This window comes from Mustela lutreola, chromosome 14 (genome assembly GCF_030435805.1).
Source record: "Mustela lutreola isolate mMusLut2 chromosome 14, mMusLut2.pri, whole genome shotgun sequence".
Classification (NCBI taxonomy): Eukaryota; Metazoa; Chordata; class Mammalia; order Carnivora; family Mustelidae; genus Mustela; species Mustela lutreola.
This window is the reverse complement of record NC_081303.1, coordinates 73,456,258-73,480,379: the sequence shown is the minus strand read 5'-3', so window position 1 is coordinate 73,480,379 and position 24,122 is coordinate 73,456,258. Positions and strand designations below refer to the sequence as shown.

Here is a 24,122-nt window from a genome sequence, read left to right as displayed (position 1 = left end):
GGACGATCCGTGGGGGCTGACCCGGTGCCCAGCTCTGGATCAAGGGGAACCGGAACCCTGGCTGATTCACTCTGGGGACGTTTACTGATGCTTCCTGAGTACCAAGTACGGCCGGACACTGGCCCAGACTCTGGGCCCACAGTAGCGACAAAACACGGGTCCAGCCCATGGGGACCTTAAGTTCTAGTGGGAGACACCCACGAACCGCAGCACTCAGGGGCCTCTGTGAGAAACACGGCAGGCAGCGGTGTAGGTGTGGGGACAGCAGAGCGCAGGCCACGGCAGGGGTGGGCAGGGGCGCCGCTTACACTGCAGACCGAGAGCCGGAGAAGGCCCGTGGCCACAGACCCGCAGGAGGCATGAAGGGACCCGCGCAGACGCCCGCCTGGAGGTCTCTCTCTAAACCCAGCGCCCTACATCCTTCCCCAGAGAGTTGCTCAGTGGGACCCCGTACCCTTCCTCCCCAGCCCCAGCCCGGGAACGCTGTCGCCCCGGCATGTCATTCTCCACAGAAATGCCCAGGAGCAGGAAGCAAGGGCCCCTGGACTCCACCCAATGGCCAAACACCTGTCCCCAGAGAGCCAGGGTCAGAACCTCTGTCCAGGGCACCTGGGTGGCTCAGTGGGTTAAGCCCCTGCCTTCGGCTCAGGTCATGATCTCAGGGTCCTGGGATCGAGCCCCGCATCGGGCTCTCTGCTCAGCGGGGAGCCTGCTTCCTCCTCTCTTTCTGCCTGCCTCTCTGCCTACTTATTATGATCTCTCTGTCAAATAAATAAAATCTTAAAAAAAAAAAAAAAAAAGACTCTCTGTCCACGTGAGCTTGTCTACACTCGCACAGGTCTGTTGGACCCCCTGCTCACTTACTCCTCTGTTCTATCCAAACCTCACACTTCAGGCCCCAAGGGCCTCTCTCGTCACCTCCTGACCTGCCCTCCTAACACTGGACGGCGGAAGCGGGGGAGGGTCCTGCAGAGACAGCTCAGGGCACATACCTCCGGGCAGCTCCTCTGGTTCACTGTGGAATACTTCTGAGCCATCGAGCTGGACCCTGAGGGAAAAAGGCACCAGTGGTCACCCGCTGCGGTTCTGCCAGCCAGAAGGGGTGAGGTCTCGGATGCCTCCTGGCCTCCTGCATCAGAACAGGCAGCTGGGGGGGGGGGGTCCGAACAGGGAGGTGTAAGGCTTCGGCACCTGCCCTTGGCCGGCAACCTTGCGGGGAGGGCGGATGCTGCTGGCTTCTGCCAGTCCTGACCGTATACCCCGCACCCCCCTCCGTGTGGTCTCCAGGATAGCCAGGTAGGGGGAGAGGAGACGGGGCAGATGGCCGAGGTGGGAAGGGCTCGGAAGCAGCCAGCAGGTGGCCTGCAGCGAGGGCGCGGGCCAGCACCTGCTGGGTGTGGGGCTCTGCTGCGCCGGCGCCTGGGTGCCTGGGGGCGGCGGATGGGCCAGCGCAGGGGCACCTCCCGGGCGCCGGGTAGCGTTCCGCACGGCCTCCTCCAGAAGCTCCATCCATCTGTGGCAGGAGCAGAGAGGACTGTGGTGAGGACGAGGCCGCGGCACACCCCCTCCACCACCCGGCGGCGAGCCGCGAACAGTCAGCCTCTGCCGGGCTCTGGGCTCCGCGCTGCCCAGCGGCTCGCTCCCTCCACACGACCCGAGAGGCCAGACCCACGCTCGGAGCACGGCCCTGACACCGAGACGCCGTGGGACTCCACCAGTCTGTGCTTTGAGTCACGCCACCTCGCCAGGCCGCCGAGAGGAGAGATGGGGTGGGTGGGTGTCGGCCCAGGAGGAGGCGCCTGCCAAGGGCGCGTGGATGAAGGGAGCTTAGAGGGGCAGACACACCCCGAGGGCAGGCAGCAGGCAGAAGTGAGAAGAGCAAGGGGCGCTGGTGACACTGGACTCGGGCGAGGACAATGGCCCTGGGGCCCCCTGCACCTGCAGTGTCCCCGCTGGCCAAGGGAAAGCATCTATGCGTGGCCCCCTCAATTCTCACGTGTTCTTGTCTGACGACGTCAGTGCCACCAGCTCGTAGATCTGGGGGGGGCCCAGCTCCGAGGTGCAGATGACGAAGAAGGCCCGCTTGTCTGTGTGGGGGAGGGGAGGGTCGGTGGCGGGCGACGGAGGGGACAGCAGCCCTGGAGCCCGGACCCTCGACCACGGCATGACACGCATTGGGTCAGTGCACCCCGTGGGGCCCACGCTGGGACGGGCCCTCACAGGTCCCTTTCACAGCCATCCCCAACCTCTGCTCCTAACACGGTGGGAGCACAGGGCCTTAGTCCCTGTCCCAGCCTGTGAGCCCCAGAGGCACGGCAGGCGTTGTCCCGGGGCTCCTTCCTGACTGTCTGCCTGTCTGACTGACATGAGACCCGCCCCCCCATGCCCTCCGGCCCCATTCCGGCCCCATCCTCTGGCTCAGGGGGTCCGCAGGGGAGGCAGGGAGCTTGACCCTGGGCTGCCCCCACCCCTGTGGGTACCGGTGGCCACGGAGCGGACGAGCACGGCGTTGAGCTTGAGCACGGGGCTGAAGGTCTGCTTGCTGTCCGACGAGCCCGCCGCCGTCTTGCTGTGGCATTTGAGCAGCAGCTTCTCGTCCTGCCTCTGCAGCAGCACCAGGAGGTCCTCCAGCAGCAGCACGTGCAGGTCTGCGGTGGGGAGGGCTGCCGTCAGGGGCCGGCTGCTCCGTCCCCACCCCCGGGGGAGCCGCGCGGCCCCCGTGCCCAGACACCTACCCAAGCTCTTGTCCTTGCTGATCCTCCAGCTCAGGGGCCCCTCGTGGACCATCCTTCTGGCTGTGAGGTCCAGGCTCTGGAGGGAGAAGCCACTCACTTGCTCGCTCATCGAGCTCATGCAAGAATCACCCAGGCGCCAGACGCCCCGCGGAGGAGCTGGGGGCCAGCGGCAGGAAGGAGGCCTTCTCTGCTCGGAAGCCCCCGTGGGGCATGGGTAGGACCAAGGCCCCTCCCTGCCCCGACCCTGTCTCATTCCCTCTCCATCGCCCTAGGTTCCAGCATCTGGTCCCGCCACTGGGGCTGTCTGCCTGGGTGTGCGTGGGGTCCCGTTGGGGCACCCCTTCCCAGACTGGCCATGCCACCCGCCCCGAGTCCCTCCAGGCCCCGGCTCTGCTCCCACCTTGAACTCTGCGGCCAGCGGGTTGCTGGCCCTCTCCAGCGACGTGGTGTCCAGCCGCTTCTGGTAGCCCTCCAGCCGGTGCCGATTCTCTGTTTGCTTCACTGCTTCGTTCACGTACTTGAGGATCTCCCGGCACTGGTCCCGTGCCCGGCAGAGCTTCTCGTATTCAGGGGTGCCACCTGCGGCGGGGCAGAGGTGGCAGTCAGGGGCTCCTGCCTGGGAAGCCCGTCAAAGCCTGATGCACCTGGCGAGCTGGCAGGCATGGGCACGGGGTGCTGCCTTTGCCTAACTGAGGCCCTCAAACGTAGGGGTCTCTGCCACGGAGGGGCCCCGGTTTCAGACCGCCCCTCTCTGAACACACCAGCAGCTCGTGGGAATCGCCGCCTGGCCTGCAACCAGCTCTGGGGATGTGGGTGGGGCAGGGCCGGGGACCAGCTGGGGGCAGGAACAGCCTCCGGGGGGCCACTCCATACCCAGACTCCAACACCCCAAGTCCAAGGGCACGGAGGCATCCAACAGGGGGATAGGCGGGGTGGGTGCCGACTGTGCCTTGGCCAAGGGTTGGGACCACGGTCATGGGGGAGTTCATGTGCCAACCCTGCAGGCATCCAGATGCTTCCTCAGACCCCACGCAGGCTGCAGGACCCCCCTCCCTCCTCTCGACTCTGAACACCTGATCTTCCCTAGGGCACAGCTGTGATCGCTTTCTTGGACGGACCCTAATGAGGCCAGGAAGCAGACCCTGAAGACCGGGAAGGTCTCGCGCAAGGTCACAAAGCAGGGCTGCGCTCGGAGGAGGTCTGCGTGGGGCCACACGCCCGGCGCCCTACCCTCCGTGTGCTTGAGGACGCTCTCCAGCAGCAGGGGGTACTTCGTAAGCCGCTGCATCTCTGAGATGATGAGGTCCCTGAGCTGCAGCCGTCGGCACTGGGGGTGGCTCTCAGCCTCCTGGAAGGATGGGGACGCGGACGGAGACGTCAGCCCAGTCAGGAGCCGGCCCATGGGCTCAGGCCCCAGATGGGTGTGAAAATTCCAAGTGGGTCCTGATCCGGGAGAGCGACTCCTTAAGTATTTAGGGGAAGGTGGGTGGCGCCAGGCAGGGAACCCAGGGAAGGGGGTGGCCGGACAGGCGCCCCTGTGCGACTGCCATGCCCACTTTATGGACGAGGACCTGGGTACTGCCTCCGTGCCCATGGGCCCTGGGAGTGAACGGGGCCTCCTGACGGCAGATCAGGTCCTTTTTGGGGAGCAGCGGTCTGTCCTGAGAGCGGGCACCAGGCCATGTTTCTGAGCGTGGATGGGCGGGGGAGGCCCGGGGCTCCCCTGCTGGCCGTGGGCGCACCTGCATGAACAGCTGGAACCGGCTCTCCTTGCGCTGCTTGGCCTTGATGAGCCCCAGGGCGGCGGTCTGGCAGGAGCAGAACTGGGCGGCCACCTGCTGGAGCTCCTCCCGGGCAGGGCCGTCGAACTGCGGCACGAGGGACACCGTCTGGGCGTCACATGCCTGCCCCATACCCTCCTCCGCCACTTGTGCAGCCGTGGGAAAGGGGACCCGTCTCCTCTGGGCGTACCCGAGCCAGCATGAGGTCACCGATGTCCTTGACAATGGGACCCTCCTCCCGGAGCTTCCTCATGGCTTCGCACCAGGAATCTGGGACGGACAGAAGGGACACAGGGGCCTGGGGCAAAGCTATGTGGCCGGACCCGGCGCCACCCTCAGAGGGGACCCGTGGCACCAGTGCTGGGCAGGAAAGGGTCCAGGGAAAGGGGAAGGCTGGTTTCCAGGCCAGGGAGCACTGGCGAGGGGCGCTGCTCCAGGGGGCCCTGGTGTGTGGTGGAGAAGGGACAGAGACCTAGAGGCCAGCTGGAACAGGCATGTGTGTGGGGGGGCAGCAGGTGGGGAGGAGGGCCCCTCACTGTGGATCTCGATGAGCTCGGGCAGGTTGGGGAAGAGCCGGGCCAGCTCCTCTCGGGGCATCAGGTTCTCCTTCTTCATCCGCTGGTAGAAGATCAGGTCGAGGACCCGGAGCGTGCGCAGATGGGACGCTTCCGTCACAAACAGCTCTGAGCGGGGCGTCGCGGGACGGAGGAAGGCAGAGCGGGAGATGTCAGCAAGCATCCGCAGGGACGGCTGTCACCCCCAACCACCTCACTGCTGAGGCATTCGGGCGCTGGCGTCCCAGGGGCTACTTCCGCTGCCCCCGGGGAAGGCACGCGACGCGGAGCCGGTCGCGTCCCCTGGGCGCTGCCCGAGTGCCGGCGCACACCCTCACCGTTGATGACCTCCTGACGGTCAATCTCCCTCTGGTTTAGCCCGGCCACCACGTCCTTGCCCACCGTGTGCTGCCAGTTCTGGGCGTCTGGCTCCGGCTCCAGGTCTGACAGCTGGCCCAGATCGTCCTCTAGCAGGTGCGGGAGGAGGGCGTCTGTGCAGAACCCCAGGCTGGGGGACTCAATGCTCCTGAGGGGAGAGGGCCGGCTCCGCGAGGAGGAAGGGCGCCCCCAACAGCCAGTCCGACCCGCTTGCCCCACGCCCGGGGGGACCCTCCAGCTGTGCAGACGGATGCGTACACCCAACCAGCCGCTCGGGGCCGGGCGCCTCACTCACCTGCGGCCCATTTTGGGGGTGAAGGGAGGGGTCGGGTTCTCCAGAGACCTGTGGAGGAAGTCAGCCCTCAGCACCCGCTGCCCCGAGAGAGCACCCCTGCCCCCCACCACCCCTGCCACCAAGCTGCCCAAACCCTGCTCACCTGGTGGAGAGGCTGGAGGCAGAGGAGGAGGCTGACTGGTGGAGGCGGGCTGCTTCCGCGGCCGCGTCCATGTCCACGTCGCTGCGAGAGCGCGGCACGTTCTCCGCCTTCCGCGACCGCTTCATCTCTTCCCGGCCCTTCAGGCTCTCAGAGCGGCCCAGGCGGATCTCTGAGCGGGAGCTGGGGAGCAGGGCAAGACACCCAGGGTCTGACAGCCTGGACGGCTTACACCTGTGACCCTGACTCAGGGGCCCTCTACCCCCAACCCACAGGGCCTGAACTTCCCAGTGACAACTGCTGCTGCTCTAAGTCTCCATCCAGAGGACAAGGGACATCCGGGACCAACAGACCAGACTTGTGCTGTGTACAGCTACCGAGACCGGAGCTGCCAAGACAGCTATGGGCACTGGAGGTCCGGATCCCGGGCTGTGTGGTGGCCAGTGTCCCTTGCCTTTGGCTCTGGAGCAGGTCAGCCCCTACCTCGGACTCTGCGGGAGGCAGAGCTCTCCCTCTCTGGGATTTCCTACCAGGGGGACAGATGCTACCCTCTCACACGCAGGCCAGCCTCCTCACTGGCAGGCCTGGCACAAGGTCTACCCGCTGCTGGCCTCTTGCCCTAGCCGTGGCGCAGGGTTTCCTGTCCCTGTCTTGTGCTCGCTTCCCAGCTTCTGCTTCCCCTCCTGGGGGCGGGCCGGCTCGCGGGGCGGGGGGGGGGGGGGAGCAGGGGGTTGGCTTCTGATGGCAGGAAGCTGTGCCCTGGCAGCCACGTTTGGCCACAGAGTGTCTCTGGGACGTGAGAGGCCGACCGACGGCCGGGACTGCTCTCCTCTGCGTCCTGCACTGCAGGCCCACAGTGGCAGCCGGCACCGCGGACCCCTGACTGCCCCGGGGTGGGGCCTTCCCTGCCAGGCCCTGCTGCTTGTCACTCATCTCCACCCACGTGGGGAGCAGGCTGCCGCAGAGAAAAGAACCAAGTAGCTTGGTCCCCGTTTATCACGTCTGTCCGAACCACCAAGGACCCAAACGGAGCTTCCCTGCCCTTGGGGTCCTGAGGGTTAGGAACCACCGCCAGCCCATCGCCTCTGAACACCCCCCGCCCCCCGGGGTCAGCGAGAGCGTCTGCAACCGAGCCTGCCACCAGCACTCTCACCAGCGCCCCACAGTGGCCGCCTGAGCCCAGTGAGCGCCGCCCGGCCTCCTCCTGGGCACCGCGGGTGAGTGAACTCCTCCCCAGGAGCAGGGCACAACCACCTCCGGCGCCCCGTCCCTAGAAGGAAGGCTGCCTTCTGGAACTGGGGCTCCTCTCACTTGCAGAGCCCGGCCCCACTGTGCCGCAGAGAGAGCCAGGCCAAGGGCTCCACCGACCGTGGAGTCAGGAGCCTAGTGAGGGCCTCAGGGCACAGTTCGCTCCCCGGCAGCCTCAAGAACACAGGTTTGCAGAAGGCCTCGCCTTATTCCCAAAACGTGACGTCTACAGAACCATTTGTCTGATGTACTTGCTGATACCAGCACTCAATCCCTCCACCCGGGACAAGCGTAACCTCCCTCTTCCCCGACTCTCCGTTGGCCTCGCTACGGCAGTCGTCCCAGCGCACGAGGCTCACAGACAGGGCCTGCAAACGAGCAGCCTCGGGTGCGAGCGGGAACGGCAGACTTGGTGCGGTTATGGTTTCGGAGGGAAGACGGTCTGGCCCCCCGGGCCGCTCCCTGGGGACTGCGTGCGTGCCCGCTCAGAGGCTCAGGCTCGAGTCACACATGTGTTCTTTCTGCACACGCAGGACCACGGGGACTACAGCTTGAGAGTGACTGAGGGAATGTGAGAGTGACTGTGCTCGGAGCTTTCCGACCAGCGTTTTCACTGAAGTGCTGGCTGGAGAGTCCGAGACAGGACATGGCTGCTATCACACCACAGTCCAGGGCGCGCCCAGGCCGGAGCAGGGCTCTCCTGAGGACCCAGAGACCACGCTGCAGACCCTGCGCGTCTTGAGAGGGAAGAGCGCTGTGCTGGGAGGCGGGGGAGCCCCATCTACGCACTCTTCCTCACGGGCGCCCACAACCGTCTCTGTGGGACCTCGCTATTTCCCAGGACCGCCTCCCGCCACCCTGCCCCACGGTCTTCTCTCGCCTTGACACCCGTGGCGACCCGATCAGCAGCTCTATTTCAGCCTCTAGCCCATTCCCGGGACAGACGCTGCTCAGCAGCCCCGGATGAACCCAGAGCAGACGCTGAGGGTGAGCAGCCCCAGGCTGGGCAGTCAGGGGCCCGGCTCTGTCCTCCACGGGCCTCACTGCCAGCACGGAGCACATCCTTTCCCAACGGTCCTCAGGCAGGGAGGCAGAGGGAGCGCTTGCGAGCCCTGCAGCGGGCGCCTTACAGGCTAAGGGAGTGGGCGAGGCAGGGGGGTCGATGCTGGCTGCAGTCGCTGCCCGGGCTCCCCTCCTTGGGGAGGCGGCCAGCACCATGTGGCCCCCCTCACCTGTCACTCTCCAGCAGGTCCTCGGGGAAGCTGCCGGTGGACAGCCGCTGTGTCCCGGGCTCCGGGGCATCATATGGCTGGTTGTTCTCAAAGTGCTGAATGATGTTCCTCACGTTGCCTGGCTTGACTGGAAGCAGAGACACAAGGGAGCGCACTCGGTTTCCTGTCCGGGGACGGCGCCCCAAGACCCTCGCTCCCGCCTGGCCCCAAAGACAGAGCTATGAGCAAGCAGGAGGACAGCAGCACTGGGTTAAGAGCCGGGAGACACGGTGCTCTTCCTCTGGATTCGTCCCTGGGACCAGAGCCCTGGACCAGACCCGTCCCAGGGACCACACCTGTCCCTGGGACCAGACCCGTCCCTGGTCTAGCTCCAGGTCCTCTCCCACTAGTGTGCAGAGCAGCACGGTGGTCTCTCTCTCACGTTTCTTATTCAAAGAAACAGGACAGGTAAGAAACTCAAAAGGCTCGTGTGATGCCCGAGAGGGGCTCTCGTCCTCAAAGACAGTGAGTTCAGCTCCAGGGACCTCAGAACAGGAGCTGGGGAAGCCCTGATCCTACCTACACGACCTGGGTCCCGCCTGTGGAAACATCCACATCTCCCTAAAGAGCCAATGTTGGGCTCTGCAAGAACGCGCCCGGGCCAGAGGAAGCGGAACTCAGGACCCTCTGGGCAGCAGCTGGGGAAGTTTCCCAGACCCACTGCGAGGGGCTGTGAGGACGTGTTTGGACGAGGGACTGCTATGTCACCCTTACTCTGGGGGCCGCGGCCACCTCCACCTGTCCCGGGCTCAGCGATGCAGCTCACACCCTGAGCAGCACCGCTGGGAGATGGCGTGGGGCCCGGGAACACCCTGGGGTACGCAGCCACTGGCGGAGTCCCTGCTCCCCTCCTGCGGGCCACGCGTCCTCGGCAAGTAGCCGCATGCCATGACGAGGGACAGTGTGGTCTGGGAGCCGGCATGACCGAGTAAGCCAGGGTAACGGTGAAAAACAGGCAGGAAGGAACACAGTTTGTTAAAACGAGCCCATTTTTCACTGGTGTCCCCCGTTCTCTCTCGTCCATCCTCTGGGTGACAGTGAAACGAGACAGAAGTCGAGTCCACGTTACTAACAACCAGACACACTCCCTGCTAGTCAGGGGTGACCCCAAGCGGTCCAAAGCTTGGTGGTGGGGTGTCTGCCGCAGGGAGGGCGGGCCGGTCCTCAGACGTGGATCCAGACTTTCCTGATGTCCCGGGAATTTGAGAACAGCAAACCCAATCGCTAAATCACTGGGACCGCCAGGCCCCTCCCCCTCCTGGGGGCCCTGGGTGGCAGATCGGTGGGGCTGGTCTCTCTCGGACAGGACAGACGGGACCGGGTGTGCGAAGAACAAAGGGCCTGGGACGTAAGGCCGTTCTTTTATTTTTCTACCATTTTTATAGACCTTGTGTCAGAATTTTAAACTTTTTCTTCTTTAAAGTAGCATAAAGGATCTAGGAATTTTAAACCTTGAAATAATTTTGAATATCACTATTTTTAACTGTCACTTTACAGAAAATGACTTCTAGTGCCCAGATGTTTCCTGACTGCATCCCACGGCTCTCTCCATAGAGACCCACCGCAGAGCCAGAGGATCCCCGGCATGTGACGGTGCTGGTGCGGGGGCCGGGGAGGGGGGGCGAATCCACAGCACCTGGGCTCCCCCCACCTGGAGGCGCTCAGCCTCTCGGGATTGATGTGAGGATGTGATTTTTCCGTGCGCGGGGGCTTAGCCACACGAGGCTCCCGCGCAGAGTGGGACGTTCCCTCTAACTGCCGCACTTACACGGCGCCGTCCACCGCATTCAGAGTCAGGGTCAGGGAGGGGCCGCGCCGGAGGGTTGAAGCAGAGGCGCGGACAGACAGTAAAAGCCCCAGAGAACCGGTGGAGACCTGCTGTCTACTGAAGAAAGCCCGCACAACCCTCCAGAATGAGGAATTTTGTCATTTCAAGGGAAACAAAAATCCGAGGAGACTGCGTGGGATGTGGCCTCCCACGTGCACACAGAGCCCCGGCACTTCTGGAGCCCGATCCCCAAGACGGGAGGGGGCTGGAGAGCAGCGCCCGGAGCGGGCTGCGTCACAGGGACGGACAAACAGAGGAAAGGGACGGACGGACGGACGGAGGAGGGGCCCACAGAGAGAGAAGGAGACACAGACTTGAGAGATGGAAACTCAAAGCTAAAGCAAAGAAAAACCCACAGAAAATGGTCCTTTTACCTTCCACAGGGGACAAGGGAATATGAAATGCTAAAAAAAAAAAACAAACAGAAACAAAAGTAAACCATGAAAAGTCAAACCAATGCTTCAAGACTCAAAACAAAACTTACACTGAGCTGGAAAGTGGAAAGGTAGTGGGGCAAACCTCTGGTCTCATCCAGAAGAGACCCCCCCATCCCCAAGAGCCATTTCCGAAAAGGCTGCTGGCCCACCCCAGGGCCCTTCCCAGACTCCTGAGACTACCGGTGGTGGCTGAAGATGCTGCCCGGGGGGCCGGCGGCAAGTTCCGGAGCCATGACAGAGACGGGAGCCCGCGAATGGCCCACCCGAGTTCCAGGTGCGCAGTGGCATCGGGGGGCCTCTCGGCCCCAAACCTGCCCCATCTGTCTAGCTCTGCTGCATGGTCACTTGGACGTCCCCTCGAGGGCCCCCATGTGCCGCCCGCACGACGCCGGGGCCTGGACAAAGCCGACTGGAGAAGGTGGATGGGGCAGTTACTGCCGCTGGCAGGGGGCGGGGGTGTTCCTCCGCGGCCATACGGGCTCTGAGTTTCTAGACTCAGGCCCAGGGACCAACATGGCCTTCTGGTCCCTGTCCCTGGAAAAGCCTGCAGGCACCGGCAAGGGGAGACTGAGCAGCAGGGACAGGAAGTGGCGTGTGGGCCCGTGGCTGCACCCTGCCCAGGCCGCCGACCCCCTAGACTCACTGCTCTGTGACGAGCTTTTAGGCTTCCCGATGTACTTGAGGATAGGGTTTCGCCTCTTGTCCTCCAACGCGTCCTTGTCTTTTTTGGAATTGCTGCTCTGCTGAGACAAGAGACACCTGGTTTGGAGAAGGTCCCAATCCCCAGACATGGCCTTTGGCCCCAAGGTGCGCCCCGAACTGGGAAGCAGACTCCCACAGGTTCCTGAGCTGGCGTGGTACTGAGCTCATCTGTGGGTCCTCACGGACAGTGGGATCAAGGGCAGGGATGCGGTGGGGGGACTTTCCCAGCATGTCCCCTCCCTGCCCCCGCAAAGAACCGCACCAGAAGATACTTTCTAGATAGCTCTGTCACCTTCTTGGTCTTTGGGAAGAAGGGCAGCCACTTGTCCTTGTCGGGAGCTGCCTGGGCCTTTTCAGCTGCACTGGAAGGCCGTGCCTCTCGGAGACGGAGCCCGGCATGGCTCATGTAGGCATTGAGGGCGAAGTCCATGGGGGCGCTGCGACGGTGGGGGGGAGGGGGTGCGGGCAGAGTGCTTGTACTGTCCCTGCCACCCAGGCGGTGGTCCCAGAACAGCAGCGGCCTGGACCCCACGCCCCGCTGTGACCCCCGAGGCCAGGGGCCCCCATAACATCACACTTACCTCCTGTCCTCCTCGTACTTGGACCTGGAATCAAAGAAAGGACAGGTGACTCGCACCACGGGGCACAGCTGTGTCCACCTGCAGCCGTGTCCACCGCGCGGACATGGAAGATGGGGGCCGTGGGGGCCTCGACTCTTGGGCTCTGCTCGGAGCTGGCGTGGGGCCCAGGCAGGGACAGCTCTCCCTCCCCTGGAGGCCTCCGCACAGCCCCAGCAAGTATTCTGGAGAAAGGGGCTCTGCCGCGCCCACTGAGGGAAGACAGAAGGTCGTACCCTGAGACCGGATCTAAGGGAACCCGTTGACCAGGCAAATGGTACCGGCAACAAACACTGGAGGGTCTGCTAGGGGCCAGGTGCTGCCTGACACGTGTGAACTTGACACACGTTAACGCACAGGATTCTCAGAAGGGCACGTGAGCCAGCAGCAGGTCTCTGGGATCAAGACCGAGGCTTCCCTGCTTGGCCTCATCACAAGCAGGGCGCTCACGCGCCGGCGACACTGATTGCGTACAGGCTGGTGCCGCGCTCACCCCTGGGCGGACTCTGGCCGTCAGACCGCTAGGGCAGTGGGCCCGGGAGGTCCGAGGCGTGGCTGAAAGCTCAGCGGCTGCCCCTTCCGGCCCCGGACGTCAGCCCAGACCTTCTCCACGAGCCCCAGCCATGCCGTTCTCCGCAGCCCCCAGACGCCAAGCGCCCCCCCGCCCCGCCTCCCTCTGCCTGGGATGCTCTGCTCCCAGGTGCCGTGAGGAGGAGCGGCCCACGTCCCGCAGGTGCCCCGTGCTGCTCTCCGGGTGTGGCTTGCCCTGAACCTATTTGAAATGGCCTCGCGCTAGTTCCAGACCCCTTCCTCGGAGCTGCTGCCTCCCTCTCCTCGTTCCGAACGCGCTACAGAACGTGCGCGTCAAATGTGGCCTCCTCCTGCTACCACGTCCGCGTCACGGGAACTGCTCTTTTGCCCACGAACACATCCCAGGAGCCCGGAAGAGACCCCATCAATCTCACTGCTCCGAACGGCCTCGGGAACAAACTACGAAGACCTCCTTGTCCCCCTTTTGTCAGTGTGTAGCTGAGACTGAGGTCACGCAGGCCTGAGCCTGACGTGTGCCCACAAAGTCATGCGGGGGACGATGTCAAGATGGGCCGGAGAGGCACGGCCGCTGTGCTGCGAGCTCCTTCCTCGCGCTAGGCCCGTCACCTGTCCTCCAGCTCATCTGCCTCCTGAAGGCAGCCCCCCTGCAGACACGCGGCGTGGGCCTCCCACTGGGGTCCACGGAACGTGCGGGCAGGAGGAGGCTTGCAAGGCAGCAGACGGCTCCCATGGGCAGCCCCAGGCCCCGCACCCGCCGCCGAGTGCCACCACCCTCGCCTGAGAAAGGCAGCGGGAGAGCCAGTGGGGAAGGAGCGTGGCGTAGACGTGCAGGGGAGACGCTGGGGCACAGACCCACAAATGCTCGCGTGTGTTCGTGCAGGGGTGAGCATGGAGAGCGCACTCACAGAATGTCCGCCAGGGCGGCCAGTTGCTTCTCGGCCACTTGGCGTTCTCGGACAGGGTCCCCGTCCAGGCCCAGCAGGTCGTTCTCCCCGTAGAGACTGCCTAGCCCCAGGGTGCGCTTCGCCCTGAGTCAGAGAGAGACACGGACACAGATGCCGACAGAGACCCAGCAGGGGCGAGCGCGTGCACACGGGACGCACTCGGCACAGGGACAGTGGGTGCTGAGGCGGAGGGAGCGGCGGGCCGGCACCTGTAATCCTGTATCTGCTCCTGGATCTCGGGCATGGCCGCCTCCTGAGCTTCACGGAGCGCGATGCGGGCGTCCTCGCCGGCGCGCAGACGCAAGTCTGGTGGGAACCAGGGAGGACAGACACGGGGCTTCAGAAGAGGGGCCGCACCTGGGGAGCCCCCAGTAGCCCAGCTTTCCGCCCTCCTGTGAGCCAAGGGAGGCGGAGGCCTGGATCCAGCCGCTTACTCCTGAATCTAGGACTGGAGCCCTGATGTCCGGGTCCCAAGGTGAGGACACGACCTCTGGGTGCTCCAAACCACAAGACATGGAAGGACCTTAGAGCCCTGCCTGCCGTCAGACGTGCCCCAGGGGCTGCCCGGCCAGTGCACGAGCCTGAGGAGGCAAGGCCCTCGCGGGACCTGGGCTGAGTGTCCTGTCCCTGTGGCAGCATCACAAGGGCAAGGGCCAGTCCCTACCCAGCTCTGTTCACCCTCGACCGTGGGAAACCTATCGTCTAGAAAGCTCCCTGGGACCCCCTCCTTGGGCTGCTGCCCTCTAGGCCACCTTCCCTTAGCTCTTCTACTCACGAGCTGAGTGTGAGAAGGGAGTGGAGCGACCACCTGGCCGGCCAGGTCCTCTCTGGGCCGCTGCTCTCAGCATCAGTGAGGAACTTACAGAACCAGAAATGCCGACCTTGAGGTGGGCTGGAGGAAGCCCCGGTTTCTGGACTTTGTAGAACTCCCCAAGGGATTCTGATGCTCGACCAGGCTTAGGAACCCCTCAAGTCCCACCTCCCCTTGGTACAGATGACCCCGCTGCGTCCAGGCGGATGGAGGGCAGAACTGAGCGCGTGTTTGAGGGGGTCATGTCTTCCCTCCCTGGGACGAGCTCCCCAGGCAGGGCCTGTCCCCTGGTGCTTGTCCTCCAGCTACCGCAAGGTGCTCTGGAGGAATGGCCCCCACCTCCCCTTCCTAGAGGAGGGGTGCCCAAGGATGGGCTCTGCGCCCTCTGTGCTCTGGAGCCCCCAGGACCCAGGACGACACTAAGGGGCCTATGAGCTGACTTACCAATTTCAGCCTGTAACGCCTCTGGGACTTTGACTCTCAGCGGCTGCAAGAGGGGATAGTAGGGGTGAGTGGTGAGACCCCCGGCCCAGGGCACACGGGAGACGTCACCCTGAGGCAAGGAGAGCCTCCCACCCTCCCCGTCTGCTTCCCTGACACCCGCCGCGCGCCCCCTTACTCCCCTGGGAGCCTGCACGTGAGGCTAGGGCGTTTGAGAAATGGAACCTGAAGCCACAGGGCCAGCTGGCCACCTTCGGGGCCGGCCCCGTGGGTCCGCCAGTTCCCTCCTGTTGCCGACTGAGCAGCAACAGGGAAACCTCGCTGGGCCCTCTCGTCTGCTCCTCCCATGGCCGAGCGCCCAGCGGAGCATGGAGCACGGGGACCTGGCCGCGGGGACAGGCTGGCGGCTGCCACCCTCCTCCAGACCCACGCAAGGAGATGGGCCCGCGAGTCCTGAACACAGCTCCCTCCCCAACCTCATTAATCCCGCAAGCTCACACTGGAACTGGAAGACTAAAGTCACTGGTCAGACTAGGCCCACGGTGCCGTGTGGGGCACCATCGTGGCCCTGTCCGCTTACATGGCGCTCCTATGCCCATACCCTGGGCTTCTTCCTTGCAAACCCTGCTTTGGGCGGTATCCCCAAGGGCTCCGTCAGAACCCCTGTCATGGCTCACTGATCTCGACTGCCATTGCAGGGGTGGGGTTGGGAGGTGTCTCTGTGTCTTTGCTGCTCTGTCCACTGATGGGCAGGCAAGGAGGGTTGGGGGGAAGCAGCTGTGGCCCAGGGGACAGGCGATGTGGCTCGACTGTGCACACAGGAATGAAGGGGCCAGGAAGGAGCTCAGGGTTGAGAGCAGGGCGTGAACACAACCCAGGAACCCCCAGACCCGACTTCTCTTCAAGAACCTGTCTCCACCCAGCCTGAAAATGTGGCTTCATTTTCCTTCTGCTCCTGAGTGGCCCCAAGAGTCCAGTAAAATTAACTCAATCCGTGACTACCTTACCGCATTTTTCTCTAGAAAAATGTTCCAGATGTCTTTTCCTAAGGTTCGAGAATCCTTGGGGTGTGTCTGCTGATAAACTTCTGTGCACAGGTAAAAAAGCTAGGAGGGGCGAGAAAACGGGTTGGAGCAGTGGTTCTGGAGTGGGATTCCAGCCCCAGGGGAGGGCGGGCAGGGCCTGGAGACCTCTGTGACCCTTCCCGGGAGAGGTGCTGGGACGCCGGGTGGGCGCAGGCTCGTGACGCGGCTGAGAAGGGAAGATGCGTCAGACAGGCCCAGTGAGCAACCTACAGCTCAACGTGGCCACATGGAGGCTGAGAAGTCCTGGCTTCGTGTTCAAACCTTCTGGCAAGTCCACGCCAGCCCCGGCCCACAGCCTCCAGCAGGGGACTCTGTGCCCCGCCCCCCTCCTGAGGGTCCGTGGTTTGCTTCTGTCATGCGGCCGGTGTCCGGTGCTCAGGGCACACCTGCGGGGCCCGTCACGTTGACCCAGGCTCCCGCGGCTGTCAGCCCCGCAGGAAGTCAGCGGTCCAGGGCTTGCGAGGGACACAGGTCCTCCTCTCTCTTCCGTCCTTCTCCGAGCACGGAGCAGCATGAGAAAAGCTGCTGAGGCTGCTGGCCCTGAGCCCTGGTCCCAGGCACCCTGTCCCGTGTGCCGTCGTCACCTGTGTCCCCTCGCCCACGTGAGCGCTGCGGATCTGCCATCCCCGGTGTTGCCCGGGAGGAACCGTGTCCTCCGACCAGACTGAGAAGGGGGCGGGGGTCCCGCCTCGCTCCCCCCGCACCGCCCCAGGCTACAGGAAGCCCTCCGGACTTGCACCTTCTGGGCCCAGTGACTGGCCCTGAGCAACCTGCCGCAGCCCGCGGATCCGACCCCTCTCGAGGGCGGAGGCGGGAGGGAGGGCGCCCACAGGCCCCGGTCCGGAGGCTGCTCCCGACTCACCAGCGGACTGGGGTCAGCCTGAGAGAAGATGTAGCGCAGGAAAACGGCCAGGTGAGCGGGCCGAGCCTTCAGCTTCTCCAGGTCCTGGAAGACGCTGTCGCTCTGCAACGCAGGAGCACGGGGGCGGCTGGACGCGGGGCACAGCAGCTGGGCCTCCCGCAGCTGGGCCCCCATGGCCCCTGCCGCCCCCAGCCGACAAGCGGCAGGGCCCGCCCTGCCCCCCCCACGGCCGTGGCGGCTCTCTGTGCCTCCAGCAACGGCAGCTGGCGGGACCATGACGAAAGGAGACCAGGAAACCGTTACCTCGTTGTTGAAATAACCCGGGTCATAATCTTCCTCTGGGCCAATAATTAAAGGCTTCGGGCTCTGGTCTGTGCCCTGGGGAGAGAAGCCAGTGGCAGGGAGCAGAGGTTAGGGGACGGGAGTCAACAGTGCGGCACTGGCAAGGAACGCGGCACGGTCTGGCGAACGTGGCGTCTCCCCACCTCCCCAAAATCTCAGAGGACAGGACGACAATTTCCACTTGCAGAAGTCAAGAGCTTCTGGGCAGGGCTGCCAGGGCACGTGTGCGTGGGCACGGGAAGCGAGAGTGGGGGTGCTCTTCCTGTTTGCGAAAGCCCCGGGGGGCAGTGCCAGCTCTGGCGGTGGTGGGCTAAGGCTCCGCTGTCCCCTCGGCAGCCACACCTGCGCCCATCACAGCCCACACCCGTGCCTGCAGCCACCGGCCGCTCTGTCACACGACAGCTCCCCACCCCTACCTCCTGGAGCAGAAGGGCGCAGAGCTGACCTCTGCCCCCTGCGGCCTGCCCGAGGCGATGACGGGTCTCAAATCCAGGTTTCTCAGTGTGACTTGCTTCTCTGCACCAATTTTACTAAAACTGAGCCCTAACTGGTGAGCCGACGTTAGGAACGAGGAGAGAGTTCATCCAGCGCAGGCCTTCGGATGGTTCCTTGGCCTCGCAGAGGCCCGTCCCAGCCGTGCTCTCCACTCAACGCAACCTTCCTCATTTCCACGGGCTCCCCAGGTCACTCAAATCCACCCTCTCCCTGGCCGCAGACGCCTCCCGCCCCTCCACTCCAGCGGCCTCCCCTGATGGCGCCTCCCGGGTGTCCCTCACTCATCCTGTTCTCCTGGACGTTTGTGGACCTGACGCTCAGCACGGGAGTCAGAGAACCTGAGGCCCAGAAGGTAGGTCAGTGACCAGAGCCTGGCACCCGCGGACACAGGAGGGAGCGAGGCCCAGAGACACCGAATGAGAGGTAGCCTGCGTTCCGGCCTCCTCTCGGCATCTGTGGCACCGTGGGGTCCGGGATCCCCAGGGGACGCTGGATGGCCACCTGTGGCTCTACCTGGCTCTCGGGTGACGCGTGAAAACACCAGGTTTTTGCGTGTTGTGGAGAGAGGGGAGGGTATTTTAAAAGTCTTTACAAATGTGCAGTTTTTCTGATTATGAAGGCAGAAGATGCTCATTATTAAAAAAAAAAAAATCAGACGTTATCCAGGTACACGAGCGAACACAGGAGTTCCCGATGGTTCCATGTGCTGCTGCCGCGCGCGATGGTCCCCCCAGCCCGCCCTCACCCGCACAGAGTACGATTCGGAGACAGGGGCCGTTCTGTAGCCGCTCCTGTCGTTCAAAGAGAACAACTCCCATGGTTTTCCGGGAAAGGGAGAAAGGGCTCCGTGCTAGGGTCTCCACATTGGCTTCTGTCAGCCGCCCGAGGGAGCCCCCACTCCAGAGAAGCACGAGCCCGGGGCATGACCCCACAGTGCCCCTGAGAGGGCAGGGGGTGGGTGGACGCTGGGAAACGCTGTTACACAAAACCAGGAGGTCCTGCCATGCTGCTCCCATGCAGGGACCCAGCTTCTGCCTCCAAAACGTCAGAAAAGCCCCACAACAGCTCGGAGTCCCTGCACTGAGCCCACGATGCTCCTCCTGCTGTCCCCCTGCACCCAGTCTACCCCTGCAGGCAGTAGCGGCCACACCAGGTTTTCAGGGCCATGGGGGCACAGAGAAGTGCCCCCGGCGGGCAGACGTGCCTGGGGCAGGTCCCCAGGTAGCTGACGTCTGTTAGGCTCCTACGTTAGCGTGCTGAACAGTAAGATCTGGTGTAAGACCGAGCATTTTCCTAAAGAAGGACGTGCACGAGAGTATCCCAGAGACACAGAACAAGGCTCTGTGCATTTCATACAGACGCCACCTGCTCTTCCCTGTCCTGCCCTCCCTGCGTCCTCACAAGCAGCGGCTCACTCTCGTTCTCTAGGCAAAGTCTCCCTTCAAGGGGGTTTAGCTGGAGTATTCCTGGCCAGACCCTGGGTAAGCTGGTTCTGGAGGCGGGAGGGAGAACCACAAGGGGCTCTGGACCCCTCACCTGGTCGCTGGCGCCGGGCACTGGCGTGTCCGAGGCCTGCCGCCGGTGGTGCTGGGCCAGCCGGGCCATGACCACAGGGGAGGTGCGGGGACTGTCCAGCCCAGGGTCCGACAGTGCCGAGTTCCGACTCAATAGCGCCTGGAGGAACAGAAAGCCCATCCAGAAGGTCCCCCTTGGCTGGTCTGGAGATGCCCCTGTCCGGGGTGCACACGCCCAGCGGCACACGGAGCCTTCGGTCACAGGGTGCCCGGCTCGGCGCCCACGACGGCGCTCTGCGGCAGACCCCGAGGCTCCTCCCACTCGGCTGGCTCCGCGCATGCGTCCAAGATGGCGTGGCCACAGCCGGGAAGGACCCACGCGTGCGGCCCTGGCTGTGGCTGATTCCTCACGCCCAGAGGCTCGCCACTGTACATGCGCCTCTCCCTGCCCGACTCCTCACAGAACAGACGCCAAGTCTGACGGTCCTGCACGCAGGCACGTGTGAAACCCCTTCTGCACGCAGAGCAGAGTGGCTAAAAGTCTGGGAGCTGGGAACGTGGTGGAGGCACAGACGTGGTGGGTCGGAGGCCACAGCACAACCTGCCACAGTTTGAGACAGGGCTGGCGCCCGCGGGCACTCACCTCATTGAGGGACGGGAAGCGTTCTGTCCCCGAGTCCAGACCACTGTCCCCCTCCTGGGAATCCAGGGAGAGTTGCCCTGGGGAGGAAAGAGCGTGCATGGGAGGTGGTGCCGTGGCCTGGGGGCCTGCGTGGGCTCAGGCAGGTGAAGCGGACACCTTCCCTCCTTTCCCGGTTTCCCTCAGGTCAGATGCTCCACACCCCACTTCCGGCTCCCTGTGGGCCAGTGCCTGGTCCTATCACCTCCTGGAGCGAGCGTCCAAGGCTCTGTCACCGCAAGACTCGCCCTCAACCCACCACATTCCTCTCTGGCTCGACTCGCCTCCTATCACGGGAGCGGCTCCCAGGCTCCCGAGCACCAGGCTCGTGGGCAAGCTGGGGTCTAGACCCCCATCAGCCCAGGAGCACCCTGGCATGCACCCTCAGTGGGAAGCTCCCGCCCCCGCGGCCCCCGTCCCTGTGCACGAACGCCGCCTTCTCTCCCTCTCCTCCTGCCCGGAGCGCCGGGCCACAGCCAGTCCTTCTGGGGTCGGCCTGCTGGGGCGGGGAGCAGGGGTGAGGACCTCACCTTCTGATGCTCTCTGGCTGGCGTCACCACATGGGAGGGGCGCGTCCTGCAAAAGGAAGGGCAGAGCGTGGGCACGATTCGTGAGCCTCTCCGGGACTCGGGCCTTCCTATGGGGTGTCCCCCCACCCCTCGGTCTCAGCACCCGCGGCAAGCAGGGGCCCTTCCTGCTCTGTCGCCGCAGCAACGCCCGGGCCGGGAGCTGCTGCGTCCCTGGCAGAGTGTGAGGAGGGCACGGGCCCTAACGTGCAGATGGGGCTACGCCCTCACCGGAAGCTTTCGGGCTCACGGATGTGCTGCCCCGACCCCTCAGCACCCACTGCCTTGGTCAGCGGGACCCGGGGGAGCATCCCAGCAAGGACCCGAGGAGCTCCAGTGCAGGGCTGCGTAGAGGTGGGCCAGCCCTGAAGGACCGAACCGCGGTGACGGTGCGCCACGCTCGCGAAGCATGCTTCTCTGGGCCTCACTTAGGCTGCTGGCAACGCTGCCGCCCGTGTGACCAGGGAGCAAATGGAGCCCAGACCATGCGTGACTTGCCCACCCAAGGCGCGCAGCAGAAGGACCAACACTGGGGTTGGAGCTCAGCCCTGCAGGCCTCGGCTGGATGTACTGGCCGCTCCAGCCCGGGGAGCCCGCGAGCACAGCTGCAGGGCAGACGCACACGGCCCGTGACAGGGGCTCGCTTTGACTCTGACCATCAGCGCCCCCGCAGGCCCTGCTGGGCTCTCTAGCTCACAGACGAGGACACCGGGGCTCCCGGGGTCAAGCAGCTGGCCCGAGGGGCCGAGAGCTGGTGAGCTCAGAACCCAAGCGCCTATCGGCCACGTGACACGGACGTGCCCTTCAGGAAACAGAGCAGCTTGAATTTGATCAGCCTGTGGCTCCCAGACAGTCTGATCTGGGTGCTCTTGAAAACAAAGGAGGTGACCCTCAAATCCTTCACTGGCTTTGCAAATACTGCTCTTGGAGACCTTCGTTTCTGGAGAGTTCCTTCTTAATCAGCCCGCAGGACTCAGGCCTGACTGAGACGGTGCAGGAGGAGAGGCATGGATCCCTGATTGGCGCGGGTCATGGCATCTCCTCCCTGGGGCTTCCCTACAGACGTGGCTGCATGGTGGGCTGACATGGGGGGCCCTGCGGTATGGGAAGAGACCCACCGTCTGCGGTGCACGTGGCCCGAGAGGCTGCCATGGGTGCGCTGGGTAAAACCAGTGTGGGAACGGCCACACTCCCGGGAGGGAGTGGACAAGGAGGCTCAAGCCAGTGGTCCGGCCGAGCTCACAGGTACTTCTTTGCACCGCGATGGCAGGCTCCTGGAGGGCGACAAACGGTCCCCCGCCTGCCGGGTGGCTCCCCACCCCATGCCTCCAAAGCAAGAATCGCTGCCCCTTGTCTCTGTGAGGCACTAACTGCCCACTGGTCGGTCCAGGCTCCGGCACGACTCAGGAGGCCTCTGCCCAGGCTGACCTCCCAGTTCTGCCTGCGGCTCCCCGCACGGCGTCCCTCCCTGGGGCCCGGCCGTGGCACTCACCACGCCGCCGCTGCCCATCTCCTGCTGGATCTTCAGCTGCAACTGTGTGACGCGCCTCCGGGCCCCTTCGATCTGCTCTTCCAGTGGGCTGGCGGGGTTCCGGCTGTACACCTCACAGATGCGCTGGGGATGGCGAGGACGACAGGGGAAGGCACGAGGTGGTTAGTGGGGAGCGCGACCCCCCGGGGGGGACAGCGGGCCGTGACCCCTGAACCGAGAGAGGACATGGCATGCTCTGCCTGCAGAGATGCGTGTGAGCTCGTGGTCGCTCGGGAGGAGAGAAAGGAGCAGAGGCGACGGGAAACGCCACAGAGGCCAACCGGAGGCCAACCGGAGCGAGATGACAGCACACAAGGGCCGTCCCCTCTGAACCACGGCTTGAGGCCGGGCGTATGCCTCACGCTAACAAGGTCTGCCTGGGCTCCGGTTCGGGCACCAGATGCTCAGTGTCCGTACGCAACAGTCGGCACGGAGCTCCCGCGCAGCCGAGTCCCAGGTGCCCCGTCTGGCCACAGGTGCAGCCGGGAGCCACTCGGACGCTCTTCTGTGCGTACCTGGTACGCATGGAGAGCACACGGAGCCTCAGCCTTGACGTCGGGGAGGCCTCCCTCTAAACCCTGTCCCCCATGCTCACTAGCTGTGTCAACCTGCGAAGCTTTCCCACATCCTCCTGGGTAACGCGGGGATGATGGTCCTTGCCCACCGGACGGCAGTGAGGCCCGGATGAGCCCTGGCCTGTGACGCCTTCCCCGAGCGCAGGTGCTGTGGCACTGCAGAAGGAAGCGCTCGCAAGGCCGGCCCATCACGCAAGCGCATAAAGCCGTGAGCTCAGCCGGGCCCCCTGCTGCCCCACGGCGCTCCAGGCCCGAGGCCCCCAGCCCCACTAGGCGCCGTCCCCCAGCGGGCCTCCCGGCTGCACTGCCGACATCTGCGACCTCTCCGGCCCCACATAGCAGCTCTGCTCCTGCCGTGGGGGCTCTCTGGGGACCCTGTCTGCACCCTCAGTCCCCCACCCCACGGTTCCTTCCCTCGCTCCGCAGGAACGCTCCTCTCGGTTCTTTTTCTTTCTTTTTTAATTTTTTAAAAAATTTATTTGACAGACAGAGATTACAAGCAGGCAGAGAGGCAGGCAGAGAGAGAGGAGGAAGCAGGCTCCCCGCTGAGCAGAGAGCCCGATGCGGGGCTCGATCCCAGGACCCCAGGATCATGACCTGAGCCGAAGGCAGAGGCTTAACCCACTGAGTCCCCCAGGCGCCCCTCCTTTCTGTTCTTAAAACGAAAACCCGCCACCACCACGAGGCCCTTCCCTTGACTCTGATGATCTTTAAGCCGCTGCCTTGGCCCTTCCTCCCTCCTTCCACAGACACGTCCCCAGACAAGGCTCGACCCTTGGGGCCCAAGGTGTGAGGCCTGCACACGGTCTCCCTCCTCAGAAGCCGTCCCGGTGGCCCCCACCCTCCCTCACAGCCTGTCCGCAGCTCCGGTGGGTCCCTGTGCCCCGAAATTCGCGTGGGCCTGTGCTGCTGACAGGAAACACAGGCAGAGACGTGGTCCCGGCCGGGACGCTACTTAGTCCCACAGGCAGAAGGGCCAACAGCGGAACAGCCGACGTAACAGGGAGGCGACGGTGGGTGCGGTGTGCCGCAGAAGCCCACTTCCGAGATCCCACGGCACACGCTCTCCTTCTCTCTGCACGGGCCCCCGGGGGACCCCACTCAGTCCCCAGTTCCGACGACCACCTTCACGCTGAGGACCCCTGAACCTGTCTCAACCCTGCCCTTTCCGTCCAGGCTCAGCTCCCTCACCTCCACGTGGCTGTGGATGGTCATTTTCTCAACGTCCCCTGAACACGCAGAGCTGACCTTCCCGTCTCCCCACAAACCCTGCTCTGCTGCCTCCCTTCACCGCCAGCACTGCCGTCCCGGCGCCCAGACTCGGTTCTCCTGCTCTTTCTGCCCTGCTACCTGCCCCCGCAGGCCGTGTGTTCAGCCACATGACCTCGACGATGTCCCCTGTGGCCCCGCGTCTCCCATGCCGATTCCTACCCCTCCGGCTTGGTCTCCTGTAGCGGCCGCAGGATGTCTCCGGGGAACACTGGTTTGGGGATGGGACCAGTCCCTGCTCAAAGTCCTCCGACCCGTCCCATGGTCTTCAGAATGAACTCCAAGCTCAGGAGGGGTTCAAGGCCCAACACACCTTCCAGAGAGGAACGGGCAGAACCCAAACTCAAGAACCACCTTGGGAAGTCGTCCGCGATGGCTGTGGGTCCATCCTCCTCTGGGGCTTCTGTGCACCAGCACCTCAGAAACGGCTGACGCGGAATTCACTAAGATAAACCTCGGCACATGTGAGCG

The 24,122-nt window shown here is 64.3% G+C and overlaps 1 protein-coding gene across 1 annotated transcript in view; it reads right to left on the bottom strand.

The window, feature by feature from the left end:
* ARHGEF11 (Rho guanine nucleotide exchange factor 11) overlaps positions 1 to 24,122 on the bottom strand; it is a 74,013-nt gene that overhangs the window by 3,810 nt on the left and 46,081 nt on the right. The window contains exons 9-36 of the mRNA XM_059146768.1: positions 21,769 to 21,891; positions 20,241 to 20,286; positions 19,675 to 19,751; positions 19,054 to 19,191; positions 16,984 to 17,058; positions 16,681 to 16,782; positions 15,741 to 15,839; positions 14,737 to 14,779; positions 13,691 to 13,787; positions 13,443 to 13,565; positions 11,950 to 11,973; positions 11,661 to 11,805; positions 11,310 to 11,406; positions 10,604 to 10,633; positions 8,363 to 8,489; positions 5,886 to 6,065; positions 5,744 to 5,791; positions 5,409 to 5,596; positions 5,053 to 5,199; positions 4,707 to 4,786; positions 4,478 to 4,603; positions 3,966 to 4,083; positions 3,136 to 3,314; positions 2,736 to 2,811; positions 2,481 to 2,648; positions 1,997 to 2,087; positions 1,388 to 1,513; positions 993 to 1,048 (exon numbers count right to left, since the gene is read on the bottom strand). Of these exons, the coding sequence (XP_059002751.1) occupies positions 993 to 1,048; positions 1,388 to 1,513; positions 1,997 to 2,087; positions 2,481 to 2,648; positions 2,736 to 2,811; positions 3,136 to 3,314; positions 3,966 to 4,083; positions 4,478 to 4,603; positions 4,707 to 4,786; positions 5,053 to 5,199; positions 5,409 to 5,596; positions 5,744 to 5,791; positions 5,886 to 6,065; positions 8,363 to 8,489; positions 10,604 to 10,633; positions 11,310 to 11,406; positions 11,661 to 11,805; positions 11,950 to 11,973; positions 13,443 to 13,565; positions 13,691 to 13,787; positions 14,737 to 14,779; positions 15,741 to 15,839; positions 16,681 to 16,782; positions 16,984 to 17,058; positions 19,054 to 19,191; positions 19,675 to 19,751; positions 20,241 to 20,286; positions 21,769 to 21,891 (2,929 nt within the window). The remainder of the gene's footprint in view (positions 1 to 992; positions 1,049 to 1,387; positions 1,514 to 1,996; positions 2,088 to 2,480; positions 2,649 to 2,735; positions 2,812 to 3,135; positions 3,315 to 3,965; positions 4,084 to 4,477; positions 4,604 to 4,706; positions 4,787 to 5,052; positions 5,200 to 5,408; positions 5,597 to 5,743; positions 5,792 to 5,885; positions 6,066 to 8,362; positions 8,490 to 10,603; positions 10,634 to 11,309; positions 11,407 to 11,660; positions 11,806 to 11,949; positions 11,974 to 13,442; positions 13,566 to 13,690; positions 13,788 to 14,736; positions 14,780 to 15,740; positions 15,840 to 16,680; positions 16,783 to 16,983; positions 17,059 to 19,053; positions 19,192 to 19,674; positions 19,752 to 20,240; positions 20,287 to 21,768; positions 21,892 to 24,122) is intronic.